Source organism: Spermophilus citellus (assembly GCF_964194105.1).
Source record: "Spermophilus citellus genome assembly, chromosome: 14".
Lineage (NCBI taxonomy): Eukaryota > Metazoa > Chordata > Mammalia > Rodentia > Sciuridae > Spermophilus > Spermophilus citellus.
Genome location: NC_138194.1, coordinates 51,370,185 through 51,393,138, shown reverse-complemented (window position 1 = coordinate 51,393,138; position 22,954 = coordinate 51,370,185). Strand labels below are relative to the sequence as shown.

The window sequence follows — 22,954 nt, the reverse complement described above, 5'->3', positions numbered from 1 at the left end:
CTGTGGTTTCTTGTGCTTTAGTATCATATGACAGAAGCCTAATCCAAGGTTGTGAAGATCAAGGTTGCCTACACAATGAAGGGTAGCAGCCTTTAGGCCTATATTCAGAGTTCAGCCTTTATGAACTCTGATGCCTGGGCACATCCTGTTTTGTTTGTATAGTATTCATGCTTTTTTTAGAAGTTTATCCACCTTTCCCAAAGTCTGTGAGATATGACAGAATACAATGACTGTTACCTCTTGGTTGTGTAATAATAATAATTAGATACAACAAAAATCATTTACACTTCTAAGTAAGGATAATTTTCAATTTGGAAAAAAAACTGGTTGAAATAATTGCAGAAACTTCAATAGATTTTTTTTTAAAAAAACCCTTTTATTTTTCTGTATTCTTTTTTTTGGGGGGAGGGGGGACCCAGGGATTGAACTCAGGGGCACACAACCACTGAGCCACATCCCCAGCCCTATTTTGTATTTTATTTAGAGACAGGGTCTCACTGATTTGCTTAGCACCAAACGAAGTTGCTAGGGCTGGCTTTGAACTTGTGATCCTCCTGTCTCAGCCTCCTGAGCTGTTGGGATTACAGGCATGGGCTGCTGTGCCCAGCTCTTTATTTATTTTAATCAATTTATCTATCTATCTATCTATCTATCTATCTATCTAATCTATTAGTTCCCATCAGTTATACGTAATAGTAGAAAGCTCTTTGATTCATTGTACACAAAGGGAGTAAAAGTTTTCACTCCTTTGGATGTGCATGAAGTAGAGTCTCATCATTTGTGCAATCATACATGTACCTAGAGCAGTGATGCCCATCATTCCACTGTCTTTCCTACCCTTTTGTCTCCTCCCGACCTCCCCTTTGCCCCATCCAAACTTCCTCCACTTATCCCAGGTGCCCCCACCCCCATATGGATTAGCATCCACTTATCAGAGAAAATATTTGGTCCCTGATTTTTTTGAGATTGGCTTATTTCACTTAGCATAATATTCTCCAACTCTATTCTTACTTTGAGCTATAACTTAAATACTATCAAATTCAACCTTTCAAAGTGTACAATTTGGGGTTTGCCTATGTTCATTCACTAGGTTGTACAGCCATCACTGCCAATACCAGAACATTTTCATCACCTCACAAAGAAACCTGTTCCCCTTAACAGTCAGTCCCAATTCTCCCTCCCCAGCCCCTGGTGATTATCTCTTTCCCCATAGATTTGCCTATTCTGAAAGTTGCATGTAAATGAAATCATGTAACACATGGTCATTTATGATTGCTTCTTTTACTTTGTATAATGTTTTCAAAGTTCACTCATGTGACACATACCAGGACTTTTAATGGCTGAACAGTGTTCCATTACATGGTCACATTTTGTCTTTCCATTCATCAGTTGATGGACATTTAGGTTGTTTTCACTTGGGGCTGTTAAGAGTAATATTGCCGTGAACATTTGTATATGGGTTTTTCTGGGGATATATGTTTTCAGTTCTCTTCGTTAAATACCTAGGAGTAGAACTGCCAGGACATATGGTAGCTTTTTTTTTTTTTTTTTTTTTTTTTTAATTTTTGAGGAACCATCCAACTGCTTTGCTGCCAAACTGCATCATTTTATCTTCCACCAATAGTAACTGAGGTTTACTTTAGTAACTTTGTCCTTGCCAACACTGGTTTATGTCTGTCTTTTTGGTTATAGCAGTCCTACTGGATGTAAAGTGTTATTTCTGTTGATGTTGATCATCTTTTCTTCTTGCAAGAAATGTCTACTCAAGTCTCTTTCCCACTTAAATCTGGTTATTTGTCTTTATTATTCAGCTGTAAGTTTCTTTATATATTTTGGATACTAGACCAGACATATCGTAATATATAACATTTAACTCTCAGGCACTTAATTTGCCCATTCTGTCAGTTTTTCTTTTCTTTTTTGTACAGGGGTTGAGCCCAGAGGTGTTCTACCACTGACCTACATCCCCAGCCCTTTTTGTATTTTTAATTTGAGACAGGATCTTTTTTTTCCCTCTACATATTTTATTGGTGCATTGTAGTTGTACATATTGATGGGATTTATTGTTATATATTTGTACATGTACACAATATAACCATATAATTTAAAAAAAATTTTAGTTGTAGTTGGACACAATACCTTTATTTTATTTATTTATTTTTATGTGGTACTGAGGATTGAACCCAATGCCTCACGTGTGCTAGGCAAGCACCCTACCGCTGAGCCACAACCCAGCCCAACAATGTACTTTTTTTTTTTTAATATTTATTTTTTAGTTTTAGGTGGAAACAATATCTTTATTTTATTTTTATGTGGTGCTGAGGATTAAACCCAGTGCCTCATGCATGCTAGGTGAGCACTCTACTACTGAGCCCCATAACCCCAGCCCCTCAACAATATACTTTTTGAGACAGGATCTTGCCAAGTTGTTGAGGCTGGCCTTAAACTTGTAGTCTTCCTACTTTAAACTCCCTAGTCACTGGGATTACAGACCTACAAGTCAGATTACACCTGATTTGTCAGTTGTCATTTTAATTTCATGATAATGTATTTTGGAGCACAGCAGTTTTTAATTTTGATGATGTCTAATTTAATTTTTTCCTTTTTGCTTGTGCTTTATGTGTCATATCTAAGAAACCATTGCCTAAATCAAGGTTTTAAAGATTTGCCTCAGTGATTTATTTTGAGAGTTATATGGCTTAGTTTTTATATTTAGGTTTCTGATCCATTTTGAGTTAATTTTTGTATATGAACTGAGTTAAGTGCTCAGTTTTATTCTTTTTCCAAGAAATTGGAAATTCAGTTGTCCAAGTCATATTTATTGGGGATAAAAAACAAACCAAAACAAAAAACCAAAAACCAAAACAAACAAACCTATTTTTTTTCCCACTAGTTATCTTGGCCACTTTTATTAAAAACTAGTTTGCTTAATTTTATTCCACTGGTCAACAGGCCTGCTCTTCCTCTCCTTCCCTTCCCTCCCGTCTTTTTCGATACTAGGTGTTGAACCCATAGCCTCTCATAAGCTAAGCCTCTCACAAGCTAGGCAGGCAGTGTATGACTGGGCTACATCCCTAGTCCTCACATGTCAGTTCTTAATGCCAAGTACCACAGTCTCCATTAATAGAACCTTGTAATGCCTTTTTCACTTGTTATTTTTGATTCGCACCAGAGATTCTTACTGATGTTCTCTAATGCTTTTAAAGTCATTGTGTATGAGGAATTAAGGAATGATAGCTATGTTGGACTATATTTTACCTCATGGTAACCAACAAAAGCAGGGAATGCACTGGAATGTGCATTGTTAGGAAAATTCACAGTGGTCTTTTTTTTTTTTTTCCTGTAAGTTTCATTAGGGAAAATTGGTATCTCAGAAAAGTGAGGGGTAGGAAATTACCATTTAGTTCTATGTGAAGTACCCGGGGATTTGGAGTTTGGGGGAGAGAGAGGTATTGGAAAGGTAAGAGTTGCACGATGAGGCCCCTGGGTTTAATTGCAAAGATTTGTAAGTATTTTCAGAGCTTAAACTAAGTCACTCATTCTGAAATCATGGAGAAGTGGAGTCTGGAAACCTGGGTTGAATATGTGGTTCCTGTGTTACTTGTTGGATGACTTTGGGCAAATCATTCAATTTACTCAATTTTGAACCATATTTACTCCCCTTCTGCTACATTTTTACATTCTACTTCATCAGCATTAATCTTAAAATATAGCTTTCAAAACTGGTATATACTTGAGCTATCTCCTACAGGCATAGAAGATCGTCTGTTCTTGACATACCTTCCAATTAAGCCATTTAAGAGCCAAGTGGTTAGAGTATTCTATTTTTTGGTGTCCACATCATGTTTGATATATGCTTCTCTCCATTGTTGAGTACTATATTTTTAAATTTCATGTTCTCTTAAGATTTAATTAGCAGCACAAACAGTTGACTTAGTTATGCATGTTGTTGTTAAAGGTTGTATTGTCTTTGAGGTCATAGAAGTGTGCTGGTGAGGGCTGAGAGTATGGTTTTGCAGCAAGCTAAGGGAAGCATTTCTGTAAAGGTCTAGAATAGTAAGAGGCATACCTTAGGGACCTAGTTTTTCAATTTTCTAGGACAAAAAAACCAAATTCTCTCCCATATGGTGTGTTTCCCTGTGTGAGCCTACCCTTTTTCTGATTTCCTGGTTTAGCCTTTTCTCCTACTCTTTCTTTTCTTTGTAGCACCTGCTTACAGTTTTAGCTTCCGCAGCTTCTTCCTCCAAGTCTTTTCAGCTTCTCCTTTCAGTGTTATATCTCAATTTCTCAAACTGAGCTTCTGGATGAGAGAATGATTAGTTAAGTACCTCTTTCCCACCAGTCATATCACTGGTTCACGGCCCCTCGATGGGTGAATGGTCTTGGGTCCCTGACCCACAAAGGATCTCCACAGGCCCCTGTGGGAGGCAGTGTGGTTTATTATGGCAGTTTCTTTGGCAGTCACGAAAAATGATACACCCAGCATGAACTCACGAAATACATAAGAAGGTTGGATTCTGGTGTGGGTTGGTGGTACATGTTTTAGTGGGGAATGAAGGTTATTTTGATTTTGTACACAAATAGAAGATTTTGTGGGCATTCAAATAGTGTAGAATTATTTTATCTGGCAGGTTGCATCACAGGTCAGCAGAATAGGTATTGGAGTGATTTGAGCATTATCTGTTGGAAAGGGTTTTCAGCTCTCAACCACCATGCGATAACTAAGTAAAGAACTACAGGTAGAGAGGAGAAGGCAGATACAGCTCAATAGGAATTTGAACAATTACCTGCAGAGAGAAAAGAACAGCTCTGTAGAGAGAACCTGCATGTAGCCTGTTTGTATAACAACATGATGTTTTAAAAAGACAGGTAAATGAATCAATTTTTAAATCACTCTGGAATTTTGAGTAGAGTTTTGCTCTAATAATCTTGACTTACTGAATAACTTTTGCCATATTCTTCCCCCAAATCTCTTCCTCATAGGTAGAAGAAGAAATCCAGACTCTGTCTCAGGTGTTAGCAGCAAAAGAGAAGCATCTAGCAGAGATCAAGCGGAAACTTGGAATCAATTCACTACAGGAACTCAAACAGAACATTGCCAAAGGGTGGCAAGATGTGACGGCAACGTCTGCGTATGTTCCCTCAATACATTTTTCTAGACAACATGAAGGACATTTCTGTACTTTTTCTTTGGGGAAGGGAAGAGAAAGGGGATGAGGACACTTGGATAGCTTTTATTTAAATCACACAGAGCACTTTCTTTCCATTTCTCTATTATAACTTTGGTTTTCTAACTGTTTTAGGGAATAGAAATAAAACCAGCCTCATATGCAAGTTGAAAAAAAAAAATTCAAATTCAAGAAGGCTATACAATAGTCCTCCTTTACCATAGTTGTTTCCTGAGGTTTCAGTTTCTTATAGTCAACTACACTCTGAGAATATTAAATGAAAAAATTCTAGAAATAAATAATTAATAAGTTTTAAATTGCATGCCCTTCTGAGTAGCATGATAAAATCTCTTGCTGTCTAGCAAAGGAAACAATTAGATGTAAGAGATAACCTACTGAATAGGAGAAAATCTTTGCTAGCTACTCTTCTGATAGGATAATATCTAGAATATATAAAGCATACAAAAAACTTTAATAAGCAAAATAACCCCACTAATAAAAGGGCAAATGAATTAAACAGACACTTCTCCAAAAAAGAATACAAATGGCCAATAAATATATGAAAATATGTTCATCATTAACAATAAGGGAAATGCACATCAAAACTACACTGAGTTTTCATCTCACATCAGTCAGATGACAGTCATCAAGAATACAAATAATAATAAATGCTGGGGAGGATGTGGAGAAAAAGGAACACTTTTACACTGTTGGTGAGATTATAAATTAGTATAACTGCTATGGAAATCAGTGTGGAGATTCCTCAAAAGACTAGGCATGGAACCACCATATGGTCTAGTTATATCACTTCTTGGTATTTGTCCTAAAGAATTAAAAGTCTTCACACTACAGTGATATATGCATACTCATGTTTATAGCAGCACAATTCACATTGCCAAACTATGGAACCAGCCGAGGTGTCCATCAATGAATGAATAGATAAAGAAGAGTTTTATTTAGTCATAAAAAAGAAATTATGTTATTTGCAGGAAAATGGGTATAGCTAGAGACCACTATGTTAAGCAAAATAAGTCAAACTCAGAAAGTTAAGGGTCATATGTTTTCTATCATATGTGGAAGCTAGATAGGAAAAAGAGGGGGAGGATCTCATGAAAATCAAAGGGAAGATCAGTAGAAGAAAGGAACTGAGGGAGTTGGGGAGGGAAGAGGGAAGTGCTGGGGAGTGATTTTGGCCAAATTATACTGTTATATTGTGTGTTGTATGCATGTATGAGTATGTAACAGCAAATACCATCATCATGTACAACTATAATGCACCAATTAAAAACATGAGAGGAAAAATATGTTCCCGCCATTAGGTACTTCCAGAAATCATTAAAAAAACAAACAAACAAAAAAACCAAAAAAACTCATGCTATCCTGCTTGGGACACAAATCATCCCCTTTGTCCAGTGTATTCATGTTGAATATGCTACCAAGTCACTTAGAAGCCACATTAGAGAAAACAGTACATACAGAGCTTGTGAGATCTGTGGTTTTATGCATACACTGATGGTCTTGGAACATGTATTGCCATCAGATTAGGGAGGGGACTACTGTATATTGACTTTCCAAATATATATATATATATTCGTTTAGTCCTCAGAATAAGTCACTAGGGTATTGGTAAGACAACCCTAGATAAGGAAATAGGCCCAGATAAGTGAAGTTTTGAGGTCACACACCTCTCAAAATGTTGGGTCAGGACTCAAATTCAAGTCTGGACAACTATACAGCCAGTCCTTTTTATTTTTTAGCCTGCTTGTATGTATCATAAGATTCTAGGGTCAGTCTCTTCTATGTGCTCATAGCAGAGACCAGTTCTTTGAGATGTGTCTTTGATCACACAAGTTCTGATATAGCATTATCATAGTGCAGTTTTCTTTCTTGTCACAAGGAGGAGCAAACTTCTAGCAAGGGATTTAAACTGTTGTCTTATCTTTTGTATCTCTGCAACTGCTGACCAGGTGAGCTTAGGAGTTGTTTACAGCTTAGCCATCATCAGTGAGGCCAGCTGCTTTTGACCTGATGGTACTTGCCCACTCTTGGTCCATTTCCATTCATATTATTTGGCAGTGGAAAAACACACAGGAAACTAGTCTTTGACTGCATTATCATGAACAATATTTGTTCCTGGTATTTGATCTTGATGGGGTAAGAAAAAATGCCTGAGGGGCTGGGCTTGTAGCTCAGTGGTAGAGCTCTGGTTTCACATTCGTGAGGCTCTGGGTTCGATTCTCAGCATCACAAAAAATAAATAAGAATAAAGACATTGTGTCCATCTACAACTAAAAAATATTGTAAAAAAATGCCTGAGCATTCATTTCCACAGTGGGGATCTTAACCTTTGTGGTAGGTACCATACTCTTTTTGTTGTTTGTTTTTCTAATCTTAGGTGGCTGGAAAGAGAGGGGATGGTAACTTAACACCTTTCTGGTACAATATCACCCTAGAGTCATTTTAAGTGTTGCATCTTTTACATACTCTGTTGAGGGTTCAACAAGTCCTTGCTTGGTAGCTGTACGGATGGGAAAAATTTTAAAAAAATTATGCTCATAAAATTTGTTTAGATAATAAAATATACAAGGGCTCTACTGAACCTGACCTACTTTTTGCTTTTGAGCCTGGTTTTATTTGCTTTAACTACATGAGATAATGGTGTAAAAGGCATTTGAACAATTTGATTTCATTTTTGCTTTGTTTGACTTATGTGGAAAAGGAAGGACTCTGGCTCATTTTCATTTTGCTACTATTTGAAACACTTCCCTTGGATTCTGTGGGCCTTCTGTAATAAGCCTCTGCCTTTCTGTCTGGATGAGGGTGCTGCAGGAAACTGCCTGAAGTGATGGCTCAGACTGTGATGTGATTGTTGCTTTCCTGGTATCAGGAAGGATTTTAGAAGTTTTTAAAGATATTTTATTTTGAGGAGCTGGAGTTGTGGCTCAGTTGTAGAGGGTTGCCCTAGCACATGTGAAGCACTAGATTCGATCCTCAGCATCACAGAAAAATAAATAAAGGCATTGTGTTCATATACAACTAAAAAAAAAATAAAAAAGATACTATTAAGAAAAGATATTTGAGAGTCCTTCAGTAGATGGTGACCACTGCCTTGAAATAATGTTAGAAAAGATTAATTGACTTTTTTTTTTTTAATAATTGGACATAGATATAAGAAGACATCTGAAACCCTGTCTCAGGCTGGACAGAAGGCTTCTGCTGCATTGTCATCTGTTGGCTCAGTCATCACCAGAAAGCTGGAAGATGTAAAGTATGTCTGCATTTTTCCTTGCTCACTAAGTAGCTCAGGCAGATTGAAATGCTCTTGTGATTGCTTTTGTTTCCCAACTTTGGCTCAGGATGATGCTGAATTCTCTCCTCTGATGGAATGAGGGAGGGTGCTCTGTCCAGCCAGGACCTAAAATGTTTGCATAACATTCTGACTTGAAAATGATCACCTTATGAATCTGTTAAAAGTTGTTGAGAAATTCTGGTTGCAAACTTTTGTGTTTTTTAGTCCTCCTTCATTTTACAGGGTGGTAAGTATGTCCCTGGTGGTTGCAAATTTGTGATTGTGGGCAGAGCCTGGTGCCTTTCTGGGGATGAGTACAAGAATATTGACATGCACGCTTGGATTGAGACCCAGCTTTACGTTCTGAATGTGACCATGGTGTGATTGCAACAGGCTGATTTGCACAGTAATGCGTATTAACTCGTAAGCTGTACCTACATTCATGCTTAGGCCCAAATCTTGATTTTTGAGCTGTTGCTTTTTATTTTGCATTTGTATTTGAGATTAGTTTGCAGATATTTTTCTTGTCATTTTGATAAAACCACTTCATAGTGCTTTTGTGCCTCCCTCTACCCATGTGGATTAGAGTAGTGCTGAAGATGACAAACATGGTTTATATCAGCTGTGTTTTCTGTTGGCATGCAAAATTTGTGATTAAAAAAAAAAAAAAGCTCAGATTGCATGACTTTGTGTTTTTTGTTTGTGGAGAAAGTAGATTTTACAACCAGAATTTTGTTAGTTGAATAGGTTTGGTCAGTTAAGGTATTATATACTTTGTATCAAAATAATTAAGTTCCTGGCTCATTGTATTTGGAGTATCGTAAATCTAAGCTTAATGTAATAAGCATAGTTTTCTTGACCCCTTTTACACATATGTGTGTGTTTTATATATATACATATGTTTATTAGATGCTCTCTTTTCTTTTTATGCTGATTGAATGGTGTAGCATTTTAGGGCCCAGGTAAAACATCATATGACTTTTTAAAAGTAGGTTATTTAATTGTTCTAGATTTATCAGTACTTCCTTTCTTTTTTAATGCTTACTCTGGCTTCTTACAGATTGCAAGCTTTTTCACATTCCTTTAGGTAAGGAGAGTTTGAACCATCACTGCAGTCTAGCAGTCATGTAAGACAAGTGTGCTAAGATGAGATGATTAAGCCACGTTGAATGGTCATGTTTGTCCACTACATAATTTTCTTGCATTTGCAATATCTTTTTCCTCTAGTGCATTTCTAATTTTAAAGGGAGGGTTTCTTGTATACCATGAGTAATGGATAAATTAAAAGAAGAATTTGACACTGTGGTACAAGGGATATGGAAATGGTTTTGAAGTTTCTTTTTTAATTTTTTTTTTATAAAAAGAAGCAGTCTTACCATGGCATGCAGAATTCCTCCCTTTTAATGTCTGACTTTGTTTGTTTTTGATGCTTTTGGTTCTTTGGTGCTTTTGTAAGGATGTTGGAATTCTCCTTCACCTGGGTTCCATTATGTAATTATAATAGACTGCATATGTACTGCCTCGTGTTAAGTCCTCTGTCTTATATGAGCAACTCTACTTTGTGTGTGTTTGTTAAAATAAACATAAGAATTTTTTTACCATTACTTCACACTTTTTAATACTTGTTTTACTAGCTTACAGTTTTTACCATTTTATTACCCCAGTTATATTCTTTATGCACCAAAGCAATTTCATGATTTGCAAAGGAAAAAGTGTATTAGTCTAAAACAGAAAGCTCATTTAAAAGACGTTAGCTCAGGTCATGCCTTATAGGAGTATTTGTGATGTTGAGCAAACCTTTCTTATCTCCCAGGCAGACTCTGATAATCCAGTCAGATGTGGGAAGAAATCAAAAGTGGAGGGAGATCTTTAGAGTGTCAGCAGGAAGGATAATATAGTAGTTTCCATTTCTGTTCCTGTTACAGCAGATTGTCTTCTCAAGCATCACTGTTGTGATCTAGCTATAATAGGCCTTCTTATGTAAGCAAACGGATACTTAATAGCTCAGATTTTGGTGACACTTAGTCCTAGAAATGAGTCAGTCATAGGGATGTACAGACTCTAAATGTTGAACTCTTTAAAGCAAAAAATTATGTGTTAAAAAAATCAAGCCACTAGCCAGGTGCAGTGGCACACGCCTATAGTCTCATTAACCCAGGAGGCTGAGGCAGGAGGATTGCATGTTTGAGCCTAACTTCAGCAATTTAGTGAGACTCTAAGCAACTTAGTCTCAAAATAAAAAATAGAAAGGGTGGGGAGGTAGCTCAGTGGTAAAGCACCCCTGGATTCAACCCTCAATACAAAAAAAAAAAAAATTAAAAATCAAGTCACCAGTAATAGGAGGTGATTTTATATCTTTGGAGTTCAGTAAAAAAATGGCCTAGGGGCTGGGGCTGTAGCTCAGTTGGGAGAGTGCTTGCCTTGCATGCACAAGGCCCTGGGTTCAATCCCCAGCACCATATTTTTAAAAATGGCCTAAATATTGTAGGCCACTGAATAAGCATTTAGTTATATAATTCATTCTGCTAACTTGAGGGTGCCTGCTGTGGGCAGATCCTAAGGTTATAACTATAAAACAGACAAGGCAGTTATTAAAATAGAGCTTAAAATTTTTGAGTCAAGTGAGGTAAGGACAAGGGGACTTGGGATGCATTTAAGAATGGATGACTCTGTAAGTATTTGATTAAAGAATGTTAGATGTGATATAGATGTAAACTATAAGAACATGCAAGGGCTCTAGAGAAATGATATGTTTCATCTGTACTTATCACTATTATTTTTCTGCATCTTTAGAAATATCAAGTAGATGGATCTAGGTATCTAGTCTTGTTTTTAATGACTATACTGTGTATCAATATGTGGATGTTAAGTAAATCTTTTGATTAATACTTGGAATGAGAGACATAAGATACTGACAAATCTTTGTAATTAATTCTTAACAGACCAAAAGTTGGATAACCTGCCCTCACTTTTTGGTGGTACTGGGAGTTGAACCCAGGGGCACTCTACTGCTAAACCACACCCAAGTCCTTTTAATTTTTTGAGACAAGGTCTTGCTAAATTCCCAGGCTGGCCTTGGAATCCTCCTATATCCCAAATAGGTGGGATTACAGGTGTGCACCAGTCACTTAATCTGATGGAGTGTGTTCAGATGTATGAAGAAAAACTACATCTTTGAGATCAAGTGGGTCACAGAGGCAAATACTAGCCACAGGAACTGTCCAAGGAGAGGAAGCTAGACTGTAAGAGTTGAGTGCTCCAATTTCAGCAGCAAGGCCCCTTATCACCAGGGATAGATGCAGGAGGCTCCTTTGGGCAACTGCTTGGTTAATTCAGTTAACTGTTCCAAATCTGTATTTCTGGAAAATTTAGGCCAGTGATTTCACTCTTAAATGTAATTACAAATACAGAAGGAGAAATGTACCTAGTTTTGCCAACTTGAAGGTATTAGAGTCAACTACAGTTTTAATTTTACAGAGTCATCTAATTATCTCTTAAAGTTTAGATATTTGTCATACTTTGATTAGGGGAAAAGAGGAGAGGAGAAAGAGAGAGAGGGAAAATGAGGGAGATGGAGAGGAAAGAGAAGGAGGTAGAGAGAGATGGAGGGGGTGGGGGAGTGAGTAAGAGAGAAGGAATGATGATATGAATATCTGTTTTATGCTTTGAGAATGAGGGCCCAGCAGGGTGGCTAAGGGTCAGGTAGGACAAGATAATGAGAACTGTCCTGGGGAACTTCTGGGGACAGCCAGCTTTCCCCCAGGTGCTGTATGCATTTCCACCACTCTCCTGTTTGCTTACTCTTTATACATACATGTAAGTATTGACTCATGCTTTTACAATTTCAAGATAAACTTTAAAAGAACAGTTCTTCAGTGCTACTGTTAAACATAAGTTTCATTGTTACAAATAGTATAACTGTATTTATTTAGTAGCATGTTGCTCTATTTTTGATACATTTAAGAGGAAGTGCTAAATCATTTTGCCCTCATTTTCAAAGGGAATTGCTTCTTTTAAAATGTTTCTTCATGTATATGATAGATATTTTTTGTTCTGTTAAAATCATTCAAGATAAGTCACTTTTGCTGAAAATTTCTACCCCTTAGTGAAAAAGAAATGTTTCTTTTTAGAAAGAGAATACCCTTTGATTAGACTTTGAAACACTATAATAACTTTTCTACCTTTCATACATCTACTTCCCAATTTTAGTTAACAAAATTGTTTATTCCTCGATTCTTTCATTTAGAAGTATTTATTGAGTGCTGTGTATTGAGTACTGTTCTGGACTGTAGAGTCAAAGCTAATGAATGAAATAACTATGAAATTTGAAAACTTTGAGAGAGGACATTTAGCACAAAGTAGATGCTGATTTGTGTTTCAACTCAAATCATCCATTATAATAATGGTTAAAGAGTTTATGCCTCGCAAAGCTATGGATTGAACTTCTGAAGTAATTGCAGGTATTGCTTTCATACTGCAGCTGGGAGGAAACTGCCCCATGGGGAGATTGATTTCCGCAGGGTTGGCAAGCAAGTGTGAGTAACTGATGGTCCGGATTTGACCCCAGGACACCCTAGATCTGAAACTGGCACTCTCAACTGTGCCTCCCCAGAGGTGTGATAGTTTGAGATGGTTTCTCTAGGCATTGCTCAGAAGTAACTCTTCCATTGCCTACATGAAGACATTGTTGGGGGCAAAATGGCGTAATCATGTGCAGATGGCTCTTACAAGCCTGCCTGGCTGAAAGCATTCTAACACGCCCGCATATCCTCTTCCTTCTCTTTTTCCACTTACTGCATCCTTCCCCCACCCCACCATCTGCCCCTCCACCCCTAGTTAATAAGATGAAAAGTTCAAAATAACTGTGTAAGAAATCAGAAAAAAAATTAAAATCAGTTTAGCTATTTTAAAAAAATTATCTTTTGGGGGCTGGGGATATAGCTCAGTTGGTAGAGTGCTTGCCTTGCATGCACAAGGCCTGGGTTCAATCCCCAGCACCACCAAAAAAAAAAAAAAAAAGAATAACCTTTTCACAGTAGGAGTAAATTTGAGATTAGAACATATTTAGTGAGAATCAGGTTGCCCTGTGACTTTTTTTTTCTTCTTCTCAGTGTGTTTTGAGAAACACAGCTTTGTATTTCTACTTTGATAATATATTTGATGGTTACAAATCAAGGTGGGAAAGTTTGCTATAGATGCTAACTGATCTTTACAGCCTATGAGATGATTCTGGTCTAACAGCATCCTGGCATTTTGCTTTTGAAGGTTTCCACATTATATTTAACCTTGGATGAAATTTTAAGTTGAAGCAGCTGAAGCTTTTGTTAACTTTCCATAGAGAAGCCCAAATGAGAGAGCTGCTGCCCCTTGGATTACAGACTATCTAAAAAAAAAAAGGATAGAATTTCATCTAAATTTGGATGGTAGAGAAGACCAGATAATTGGATGGAATTGAAGCTGGTGTGTGCTCCTTGTTCTTCCTACTGAAATGGCTACCTCAAAGGCAGAGAAGCCTCAACTATAACCCTATCTCTATTAATTGATTTCATTTTGTTTAATGGGTACATCTAAAAATCCTTTTACTGTGAAATACAGTGCACACAGAGAATTGCTCAAATTGCTCAAATAAAATTCAGTTCAGTGATTTTCACAAATAAACCTTAATCAGATTGCTTCCTTTCTCTTTCTTACATATTACCACTGAAGAACATTGTCGGTTTGTGCTGGTTAATGGGACTGAGAACCCAGCTGTCTGCTGATAAGATCAGTGACTACAATTAGCTGTGAATTTTTAAAATTTGTACTTACCTTATTCACTTATTTCCTCAGTCCGTTGATACTGTAGAATTCAGTGTATGTCCTGTGGACTGTTTATCCGGGTTTGGCCATCCCTTGCCTTCTGTCACCAGAATTTGATAGTTTCTGCCATAATGCGTGTTCTAGTGAAGATCTGGTTGCATGGAACAGAAAACTATCTGTTAGTTCATCTTAAATGGAGACTGGGTTGCACAGATTAAAAAAAAAATATTTTGTGATCCACAGAGAGGAAAGGAAGCAAGTCCAGGCCCTAATCAAGGCAGTCCTGCTTTATTGGAAATGGGTTAGAAATTAGGATAACTTCTAGAAACCGAGGAAACCAGTTCCTCCTCAACCCTGTCCTGTTCCCCGCATGGTCTTCTCTCCTTGTTACCTCTAACTGTGCTTAGGCTTGATTCCTTCTTTGGGAACAGGCTTCCTGTGCTTGAAGCTTTCCCCTTATCTCAAAGAAGTCTTTGTCAGGATTTAAGTCGATGTGACTTTCTGGCTGAAGTAACTGCCACTAACTGAACCAGAAGCTACTAGTCTGAATCTTTGAACCCCCTGCCCTATTCAGTCCAAACAGTCTGTAGCTCACAGGAGGTTAGGTGTGGGCTCTGCTCCCTGGCCCAGTTATCATATGACTTATGGTGGAAGGTGGTGTGTGGCAGTGTGGCTGTTCTAGGCAGTTTCTTTAGAAGGATGAGGTGAGAGGCAGGAGTTCTGGTGTGGGGAATTTAGAAGGATGCTTATCATCAATCTCTCTCCCCCAAATATGGAACCAATAAACTTCAGATCAAGTAGGAAAAGGACTAGTAAATGCCTTCCAGAGTATATTATAGTCCTTTAAGCCAACATATCAACCACCATTGTAGGATGGAGAGAATACTCAGTTAAATGGATCTTTTCCTGTGTTACCTAAGATATCAAGTACAGAGATGTCCAAATATTTTATTGATTATCATGATCACACAAACTTTCAGAACATTTTGATGTATTTTAAAATAGTAACTCTATATTACACATGAATACAATACTAGATTTGAGGAGCTGCATTTAAAACACATTATCATTTGTTAACAACCGAGTCTCAGAGAAAACCAAATCATATACACACAAAATACTTAAATATAATTGAGTCTTGCTACCTTGAGGGGTCCACTTTATCCAAAGGAAAGTTTATTTATGTAAAAAAAGCTGTTCCAGTGGTCAAAATTATGTATATGGTAACAGTAAGAGCAGATTGCAATGATTTTAAAATCCTAGGAATAAAGGTACTTTCAGCATATGAAGAGTTCTCTGGGAAATGACTAAAAATAGATACCCTTGAACCTGTACAGTTACTCAGATGCCTTCCTTGAGTAGAAGTTGGACCTAGTAAGACAGAGAACCAAATTTTATTTGGCCTTTTAGAAGCATTCAATTTAATTGGGATGAGTATAAGCATCTCTTATTACAAAATGGGTACTGTTATTACTGAGGAGTGATATGTAATTTTAAAATCACTTAAAGTTGTCAGGTAATTTATTTTGAAACCTACCTGTTCTAGCCTGGGGACAAATACCTGAGAGAAGGGGGGCTGCAGGGCCTTTTACTGGCCTCGCTTGTGTATTTGTGTGTGTGCTTCATTTTTGAGGGGAGGTGGTAAACATTAAATTAAGAGTCCCTGAGACCCAAGTTCATTCTTAATTCTGCCATGACCTTGGGTAAACCATCTTACTTCTGAGCCTCTGTAAGATTATGCACCTTACAGATCCAGGTGAGAGTACAGTTTCAAAGTCTGATAAAAATGTAAGGTTGTATTATTAGTTGTAATAATGATTGGGATTAATTGATTTATGAGTAAAAGTAAGTTATGTTGGAATAACTTTGATCCCCTCCATCTCAAAAAGCAGATACTTCTTCATGGTGCCTAAAGAATAAAGCTATAAAGCTTAAGTTTTGTTGGCTTTTTATATGTTGAATCACCCCTATATACTAACTTCATTTCTATCTCTTTTTAATGCTGCCTCTTAGTATACGCTCCATTCAACATTCAATTAGCATGCCTGCTATGAGGTAAAGTATATTTTTACAAAGTGTAGTTGGTATTATGCTTTCTGGTGCTTTGTTTAAATGTTTAACCTGAACTCTTCTGAGGCGGGGATCCAGAATTCTACTCTTAACAAGCTACACTGTATCAGTCTTCAATTATTCTTACAGTGTTGGCATGGGTACAAGAGATCCATTAAATGTTTGAGTTAAAAAGGAGTTTCTGTTTTATTTTATAAAGCCTTTATGTTGTTTATAAGTGAACGCTACTCTCTAAAGACCCTTCTGTTCAAGGGTATAGCTGGCCCACCTCCTTTGTGAGCATTAGCCTTCGTTACACTCCCCTTTTCTCCCATTCAACCAATCTTTGCTTCCCTCGTCCCAGTGTGATGTTGGGAGACAACTGTGATTAATTCTACTGTCTGTTTTCATCAGTGAGCACTTGAAGTAGTACATGTTGTTCTCTTTTCCGAACCCTCTAGAGAAGCAGAGGATTTTAAAAATGTCTGCTTGGTGTGCATTGGAATCTCCCAGAGGGCTTGTTAACCCTGCTTGCTGGGCCCACTCCTAGAGTTTCTGCTTCTGTAGAGCTGGGGTAGGACTATGGGTTTGCATTACCCACAAGTTCTGCGAAGTTGTGGACCCAGCTGTTGTGGGGGCCACACTTTGAGAACCATTGGCTTACCTTAGTCTGTTAACACCACTGTGAGAAGGAGGAAGCTCCTGGTTTCCTTCTCTGCCTTTTCATCTTGATAGGAGGATATTCAAGGTCTAGTATATAGGGTAAAAATTGTGGAAACCCATGGGTGAGATAAAAGTGCTGCAGTCCTTAATTAGTTGGGTCAGTGTGGCTGTGCCTACAAAGCTTCCCTGGGGCTCAGAGGCTGTCAGGTGGGGCAACTTGTTAAGTATCAAAGTCAAGTTTCTGTGCTCCTCCCCTCCTCTTGGTCCCTCCTTTCCCTGTCTGTGGTGCTGCTCCCTGGAAATTAGGATCCTTGTTGTAGAACCCCACGGATCTGCTTTTCCTGAATGGGTGGTATTGGACTCCTGCCAGGTAGGAAGTGAATATAATCAGGAATTCTAGAGTCTAGTATCTTTACCAAAATTAAACTAATCTAATGGTGGCATTTTCTTGAATTGTGACTCGTTGATTGGGGAAGTGACAGACTTGATGTTTTACCTGGTTTGTTCCCACTTCTCTCACATGTACTGGATTTTTTCTGTATCACTTTGTCTAAATGTGATATAGACTCAAAATCAGACTTGTAAAAACATTAGCTCAGGAATTGGTAATCTTACATAAAAATATTTGTGCATATACCTGCACACATGTACATATAAATATATCTGTTATTTTGCTCACTGAGAATAATGGTGAAGAGGAATATGGTCAGCTAATAGTACTCAAAACTGTCGAGTTCAGTGTTTATAATTTAACTATTTTTTTTTCTCTCCCTAGAAACTCTCCAACTTTCAAATCATTTGAAGAAAAGGTTGAAAACTTAAAGGCAAGTACAAAGGTGAACAGGGTCTTTGTGACAAATTGCATGTGCCTTAACTTTCTTTGGTGTGGGCAAATCATTTGCATCTGTATTTTTTTTTTTTGGTTGTAGATGGACACAATACCTTTATTTTATTTTACTTATTTATTTTTATGCGGTGTGGAACATTGATCCCAGTGCCTCACATGTGCTAGGCAAGTGCTGTAGCACTGAGCTACAAACCCAGCCCTTTTAAAATTATTTTTATTTTTCGTACTGGGGATTTAACCCAGGGGTACTCTACCTCTGAGCTACATCCTAGCCCTTTGTATTTTATTTTTGAGACAGGGTCTCACTAAGTCACTGAGGGTTTTGCTAAATTGCTGAGGCTGGCCTTGAAATTGTGATTCTCTTCCTCAACCACCCAAGTCACTGAGATTACAGGTGTGCACTACCATGCCTGGCTTTTTTTTTTTAATTAAAAAAAACAAAAACCTTTAAGAACCATACTCTTTATGTTATTAATGGATGTTTCAAGAGTTATGTAACTCTTTTAACCAATATGTTTTGAGGGTATGTTATAGCATAGTAGCATGCTAAATGCTGAAAGGATATGTACAGTTTAAAAAGCAATAGCGCTTTAAAAATTTGTGCTGCTTTTTGCTTTATTCATTTTAAATAAAATATACTATAAATTTATTGTAGTTAACAATATAGAAGGCACAAAAAATTTTAAAAACTTGGTGTTACTACCCAGAGACAGTAATGTACACACACACACACACACACACAATGCTGTTATACCTTAAAATGGATGTTGTTTTTTAGTCCTTCATTATTGGGCATTCTATTTTTATTTTATTATAGTGATGCCATGATGATTGTCATTTATTGTTCACTGTTTTGTATTATCTCAAAGATTATATTAAAAAGAAAATCATCAGTTCTTAGAATCACAAGTGACCTGAAATGTCATATAATTTATATGCACTGCCTGACTTGTTCTAGTTTGTATGATGGCTATGTGTTCATTGCTTCCTAACTTAATTCTGATAATTATAATGGCATCTTTGAAGGGTTAAAACTGATATCTTAATGAGCATAAAAGCTATTATTTAGTCTTTCAGAACTTTAACAATGTCACTCATTCTTAAATCATCTTTTAAAAATTATAGAGCCAGGGTATATTTATTGAAAGAAAATCAAATGCTGCATAGTGATCTGGATTTTTTTTTCCCCTTGCACATACTAACATTAGCACACACCTTTTCTGTTTGTATGCACATACCATGAATGTTTTCCAGAGGCACAGTATACACACAGCCTTATAGCTTATTTATTCAAAATCCACCAGCATGGTGCTCTGCGAACTCATAATGATAGGGTCCTGTTCTTTCTGTTCACTGAACTTCTCAGTGGCCCAGAATAATGTTTTGCACATTGCTCAGTATGCATTTGATGAATAAAAAATACATCATTCTTCTAAACCTGTACAAGAGACCTGCTTTGTTTTTGAAATGGCTAGCAAGCACAGATACATCAATGTGGCAAAGTGAGAACTGACATGTTATGTATAAAGGTTTTGAAAAGCATAAAATACTGTATAAATGTATATGTATTCAAACATATTTATTGACAATTTCAGTTTAGATAGGCTAGAGTAGTGTAGTGTTTCACAAACAGAATGTACACATGAATCACCAGGATCCTATAAAAATGTAATTTCAGTTTTGTGGTTGGAATTGGGGTGGGGAAGAGTATGTGTCTGAAATTTTGCATTTCTGACAAGCTCCCAGATGATGTTGAGTCTGCAGGGCCTTGAAGCACACGTTAAGTAGTAAAGGGCTGACATGCAGCCCTGTAGCTGGAAAAAACACATATATTATCTTTTATTTATTTTGCTCAGTATTTCTTCAGTAAGTGGAGCTGAATGAAGAACTGAATGTAATACAAAATGTTTATCAAGCAACAAGAGTTCAGTAGATACTTTATATTTTTCAGTAGATATTTTAGAATAGGCTTTACAAAGTTCTTTAAACAAAATTTCCTTTGAAGAATAGTTAGTTGATGGGGCTGGGGCAAGGGTAGAATTTACCACCCTGACTGTTACAACAGTACTAAATTCCATATATATATATATATATTATCACTGAGCTACCAGGTTCTTGACCTATTTGTTTTTGAAAGTAAAACTAGAGTTCCTTTATGCAAAGTTAGCTAATTTTGTTTCATATTGTCTTTTCTTTTTTGAACTTTTTTTAAGTCTAAAGTAGGGGGAACCAAACCTGCTGGTGGTGATTTTGGAGAAGTCTTGAATTCGACTGCAAATGCTAGTGTCACCGCCACAGAGCCGCCTACAGAACAGACGCAGGAGAGCCTGTGAGATTCCTACCTTTGTTCTGCTACCCACTGCCAGATGCTGCAAGCAAGATCCAAGCACATCTTGTCAACATTCATTGCCATGAATTTCTACCAGATGTGCTTTTATTTAGCTTTACATATTTCTTTGACCAAATAGTTTGTGGGTTAAACAAAATGAAAATACCTTCACCTCTACTTCTGGGAAACACCCTTTAATGTGTATTGAAGGTCCATTATTTAGGAAATACTATTATATAAAGTCACATATAGTACCTGGGGATGCTCACTAGGATGATCTGAGAAGCTGCAGGTGATCATAGTCGCTTTCTTACTTTATAAAATTGCTCTGCATCTGGGATGCCAGTTTGCTCTTTTGTCTTCTATAAGAGTATTTTCCTTTTTGAATCACTGCATATTTGATTCCTGACTAAAATTGTTCTTTTAAATTTTATGAATCCTAGTTATTAAAAATTTTAGTGTCATTTTCTTTACCTTAAGGGATGAACTAGGAACTACAAAAAAATCCCATTTTTGAATAAACACTCTTTAATATAAGGTACCTATCTTGGGTATCTGAAGATGCCAGACTAAAATAAACAGTTCTACATCCATTTTGTTATAACTTCATATGTACAGTAATTCAAACTGCTGGGTGACTTGAGAGTAGGACCCCCATCCCCATATCCTTGTTAATTGGCATTCGTGACAGTAAGCATTTCAGCCTATTAGTTATTTCACCACTTATGTCAACTTTTTTTCAGATTCAAGTTTAAAGTTCAGAGTAAACTGACATCATTCTGAGTCAAACATACTGTATTTCAGTAGGCCGAAATATGAGTGCACCCATCAGTGTTCAAGTGTTCTAGACCTAGTTGTAAACATGCTAAAATCAACCACATCAGGGAACACATTGCTGTCTCCACTTAATCCATTTAGCATCCTTTAAGTACACAAAGTTATATTACTGTTAAAACTTGAACATATTTTGGTGATAATTCCTGAGGATGTAATACATTAATAAAAATCAATTCATTATTCTCTACTTGTTTTCAGTGTGTTAGAAATTATAAAATGATACTGTAGACATTCCCCTGCTGTGAGAGCTGTGTTGCGGCTTATGAATCAAAGCCTCTGGACAGATCTGCATAGAGGCTGAGGTTCTAACTCTACTCTGACTCACCACCACTTTTTTCTTATGCTGTAAATGTAATGGCTTACATTGTCATATCTATTATTTATCAAGTTGTGATTGTTTTATTGTTTATGCCAAATGTTAATTGCCAAGCTTGGAGTGACCTCAAACATTTTTTTAAAAGCATGACTAGATGTCTTTAAGATAAATTCTTCTAAACACCAAATTTTAAAAACCCCAAGTGGTTTTATAAAATAATGTGCTGCCATTCTTGATTGCTAGAGCTTTTGTTAGCACTCTGATGCAGTTGAAACTATACTCTATTACATGTGAAAAACTTAATAAGTTCTGTATATCAGTAGTATAGATCTCAATATCTATTATGAGACTAGTGTTCTGGAAATAGTTTATTGTATAAAAGAATCAACTGGTACCTCTTCTTTAAAAAGGGCAATTAAAAAATAATCCACTTTAAACCACTGCTTAATGGTATCAGATTAACATTCTCTAATTTCCTTCTAAAGGCTTTAAGACAAAAGTTGAAGCATTGGCCCAGAATAGAGCTCTGTAGAAATTTGTCACTTTATAGAAATACTATGGTTGTTCTTCATAGCTGTTAAGTTATTTTTCTCAACAACTAGTTTTTAAAAAATTTGTTGTTTTTCAATCATCTTCAGTTCATCACATTGTTTCTTGGGTTTCCTGCCTTGTTCATGTCTTTTCAACACTGCCAAATAGAGTAAGATGGCAATTTCTTTAGTTAAAAGAAATATTCTCATATCTTTTTACTGTGTGTATGCAAAAAAAAATATAGAAATTGGAATGGGAAATGGAATGGGTATATGAAGGTGAGATGGTCATGAAAGAACTGGAGAATCATTTTTTGTTTTTATCTTATTTGCCCCGCAGCCAATCATTTTTGTAGACATCTTTCCAGTCTACAAACCAAACCAACCAACCAACCAACCAACCAATACTTGCTTCTTAAAAGTAAAGAATGAGGATGAATTTAGGAAAATAAAACTGGATTTAGACATACTATGCAAAATGTTCTTTGTGGTAGATTCAATATTATGAGACAGATATTTAAGAAATTTGTAAAAGTGATTAATAGGAAAACCCAGAAAGAGGTCCTGGCTACTGTTGTGTGTTATATGTGACACTACAAGAAAACAGCAGGAAAGTGAAATCTCAGATATTTAAGGATTCAAGAAGTGTAACAGAAGAAAATATCACTGACAACAACTCTGTCTTACAAATAGGAATGCCTTTAAATTATAGTGTGTGGGAATACTGCATGATTCGTATGCTTGTAAGACCAAAGTAATCAATGAAGAGGGAACACATTAATTGGATTATCATCTTAGCAACTTAATTACTGCAATACAAAGAAAAAAAACCACCAAACAATTTGGACTGTTCTTTATCTGTTAAAATACACACACTGTCTATTTTTTGTATAATATTTGAAAACAATAAAAATTCTATGATTTGGGTATGGGTTCTTTTGTATGTATTACCTGTCTGTGGAGGAAAGGGGTAAGTCCATTAGGCAAACTTAACTCCAAACCTGTTCTATCCTGGATATGTAAGGAACCATGGCAGCTGTATGGAATCAATGTTATCAAGCAAAAATGAGAAAGCTACATGCTGGCTACCAAAAGGCATTTATGAAGTGACTATTTGCTGCACATGT

The 22,954-nt window shown here is 36.7% G+C and overlaps 1 protein-coding gene across 10 annotated transcripts in view; it reads left to right on the top strand.

The window, feature by feature from the left end:
* Window positions 1-22,754, top strand: part of TPD52 (tumor protein D52) — a 112,364-nt gene extending 89,610 nt beyond the window's left edge. For 4 of the 10 annotated variants that reach the window (XM_081266291.1, XM_081266292.1, XM_081266289.1 and 1 more), the window contains 5 exons: window positions 4,984-5,132; window positions 8,335-8,436; window positions 9,518-9,544; window positions 17,744-17,804; window positions 20,029-22,754. In XM_081266291.1, the coding sequence (XP_081122417.1) occupies window positions 4,984-5,132; window positions 8,335-8,436; window positions 9,518-9,544; window positions 17,744-17,804; window positions 20,029-20,148 (459 nt within the window). In that variant the 3' untranslated portion in view covers window positions 20,149-22,754. The remainder of the gene's footprint in view (window positions 1-4,983; window positions 5,133-8,334; window positions 8,437-9,517; window positions 9,545-17,743; window positions 17,805-20,028) is intronic. The other 6 variants (XM_081266293.1, XM_081266297.1, XM_081266294.1 and 3 more) reach the window with 6 other exon arrangements.
* Window positions 22,755-22,954: the final 200 nt, after the last annotated feature.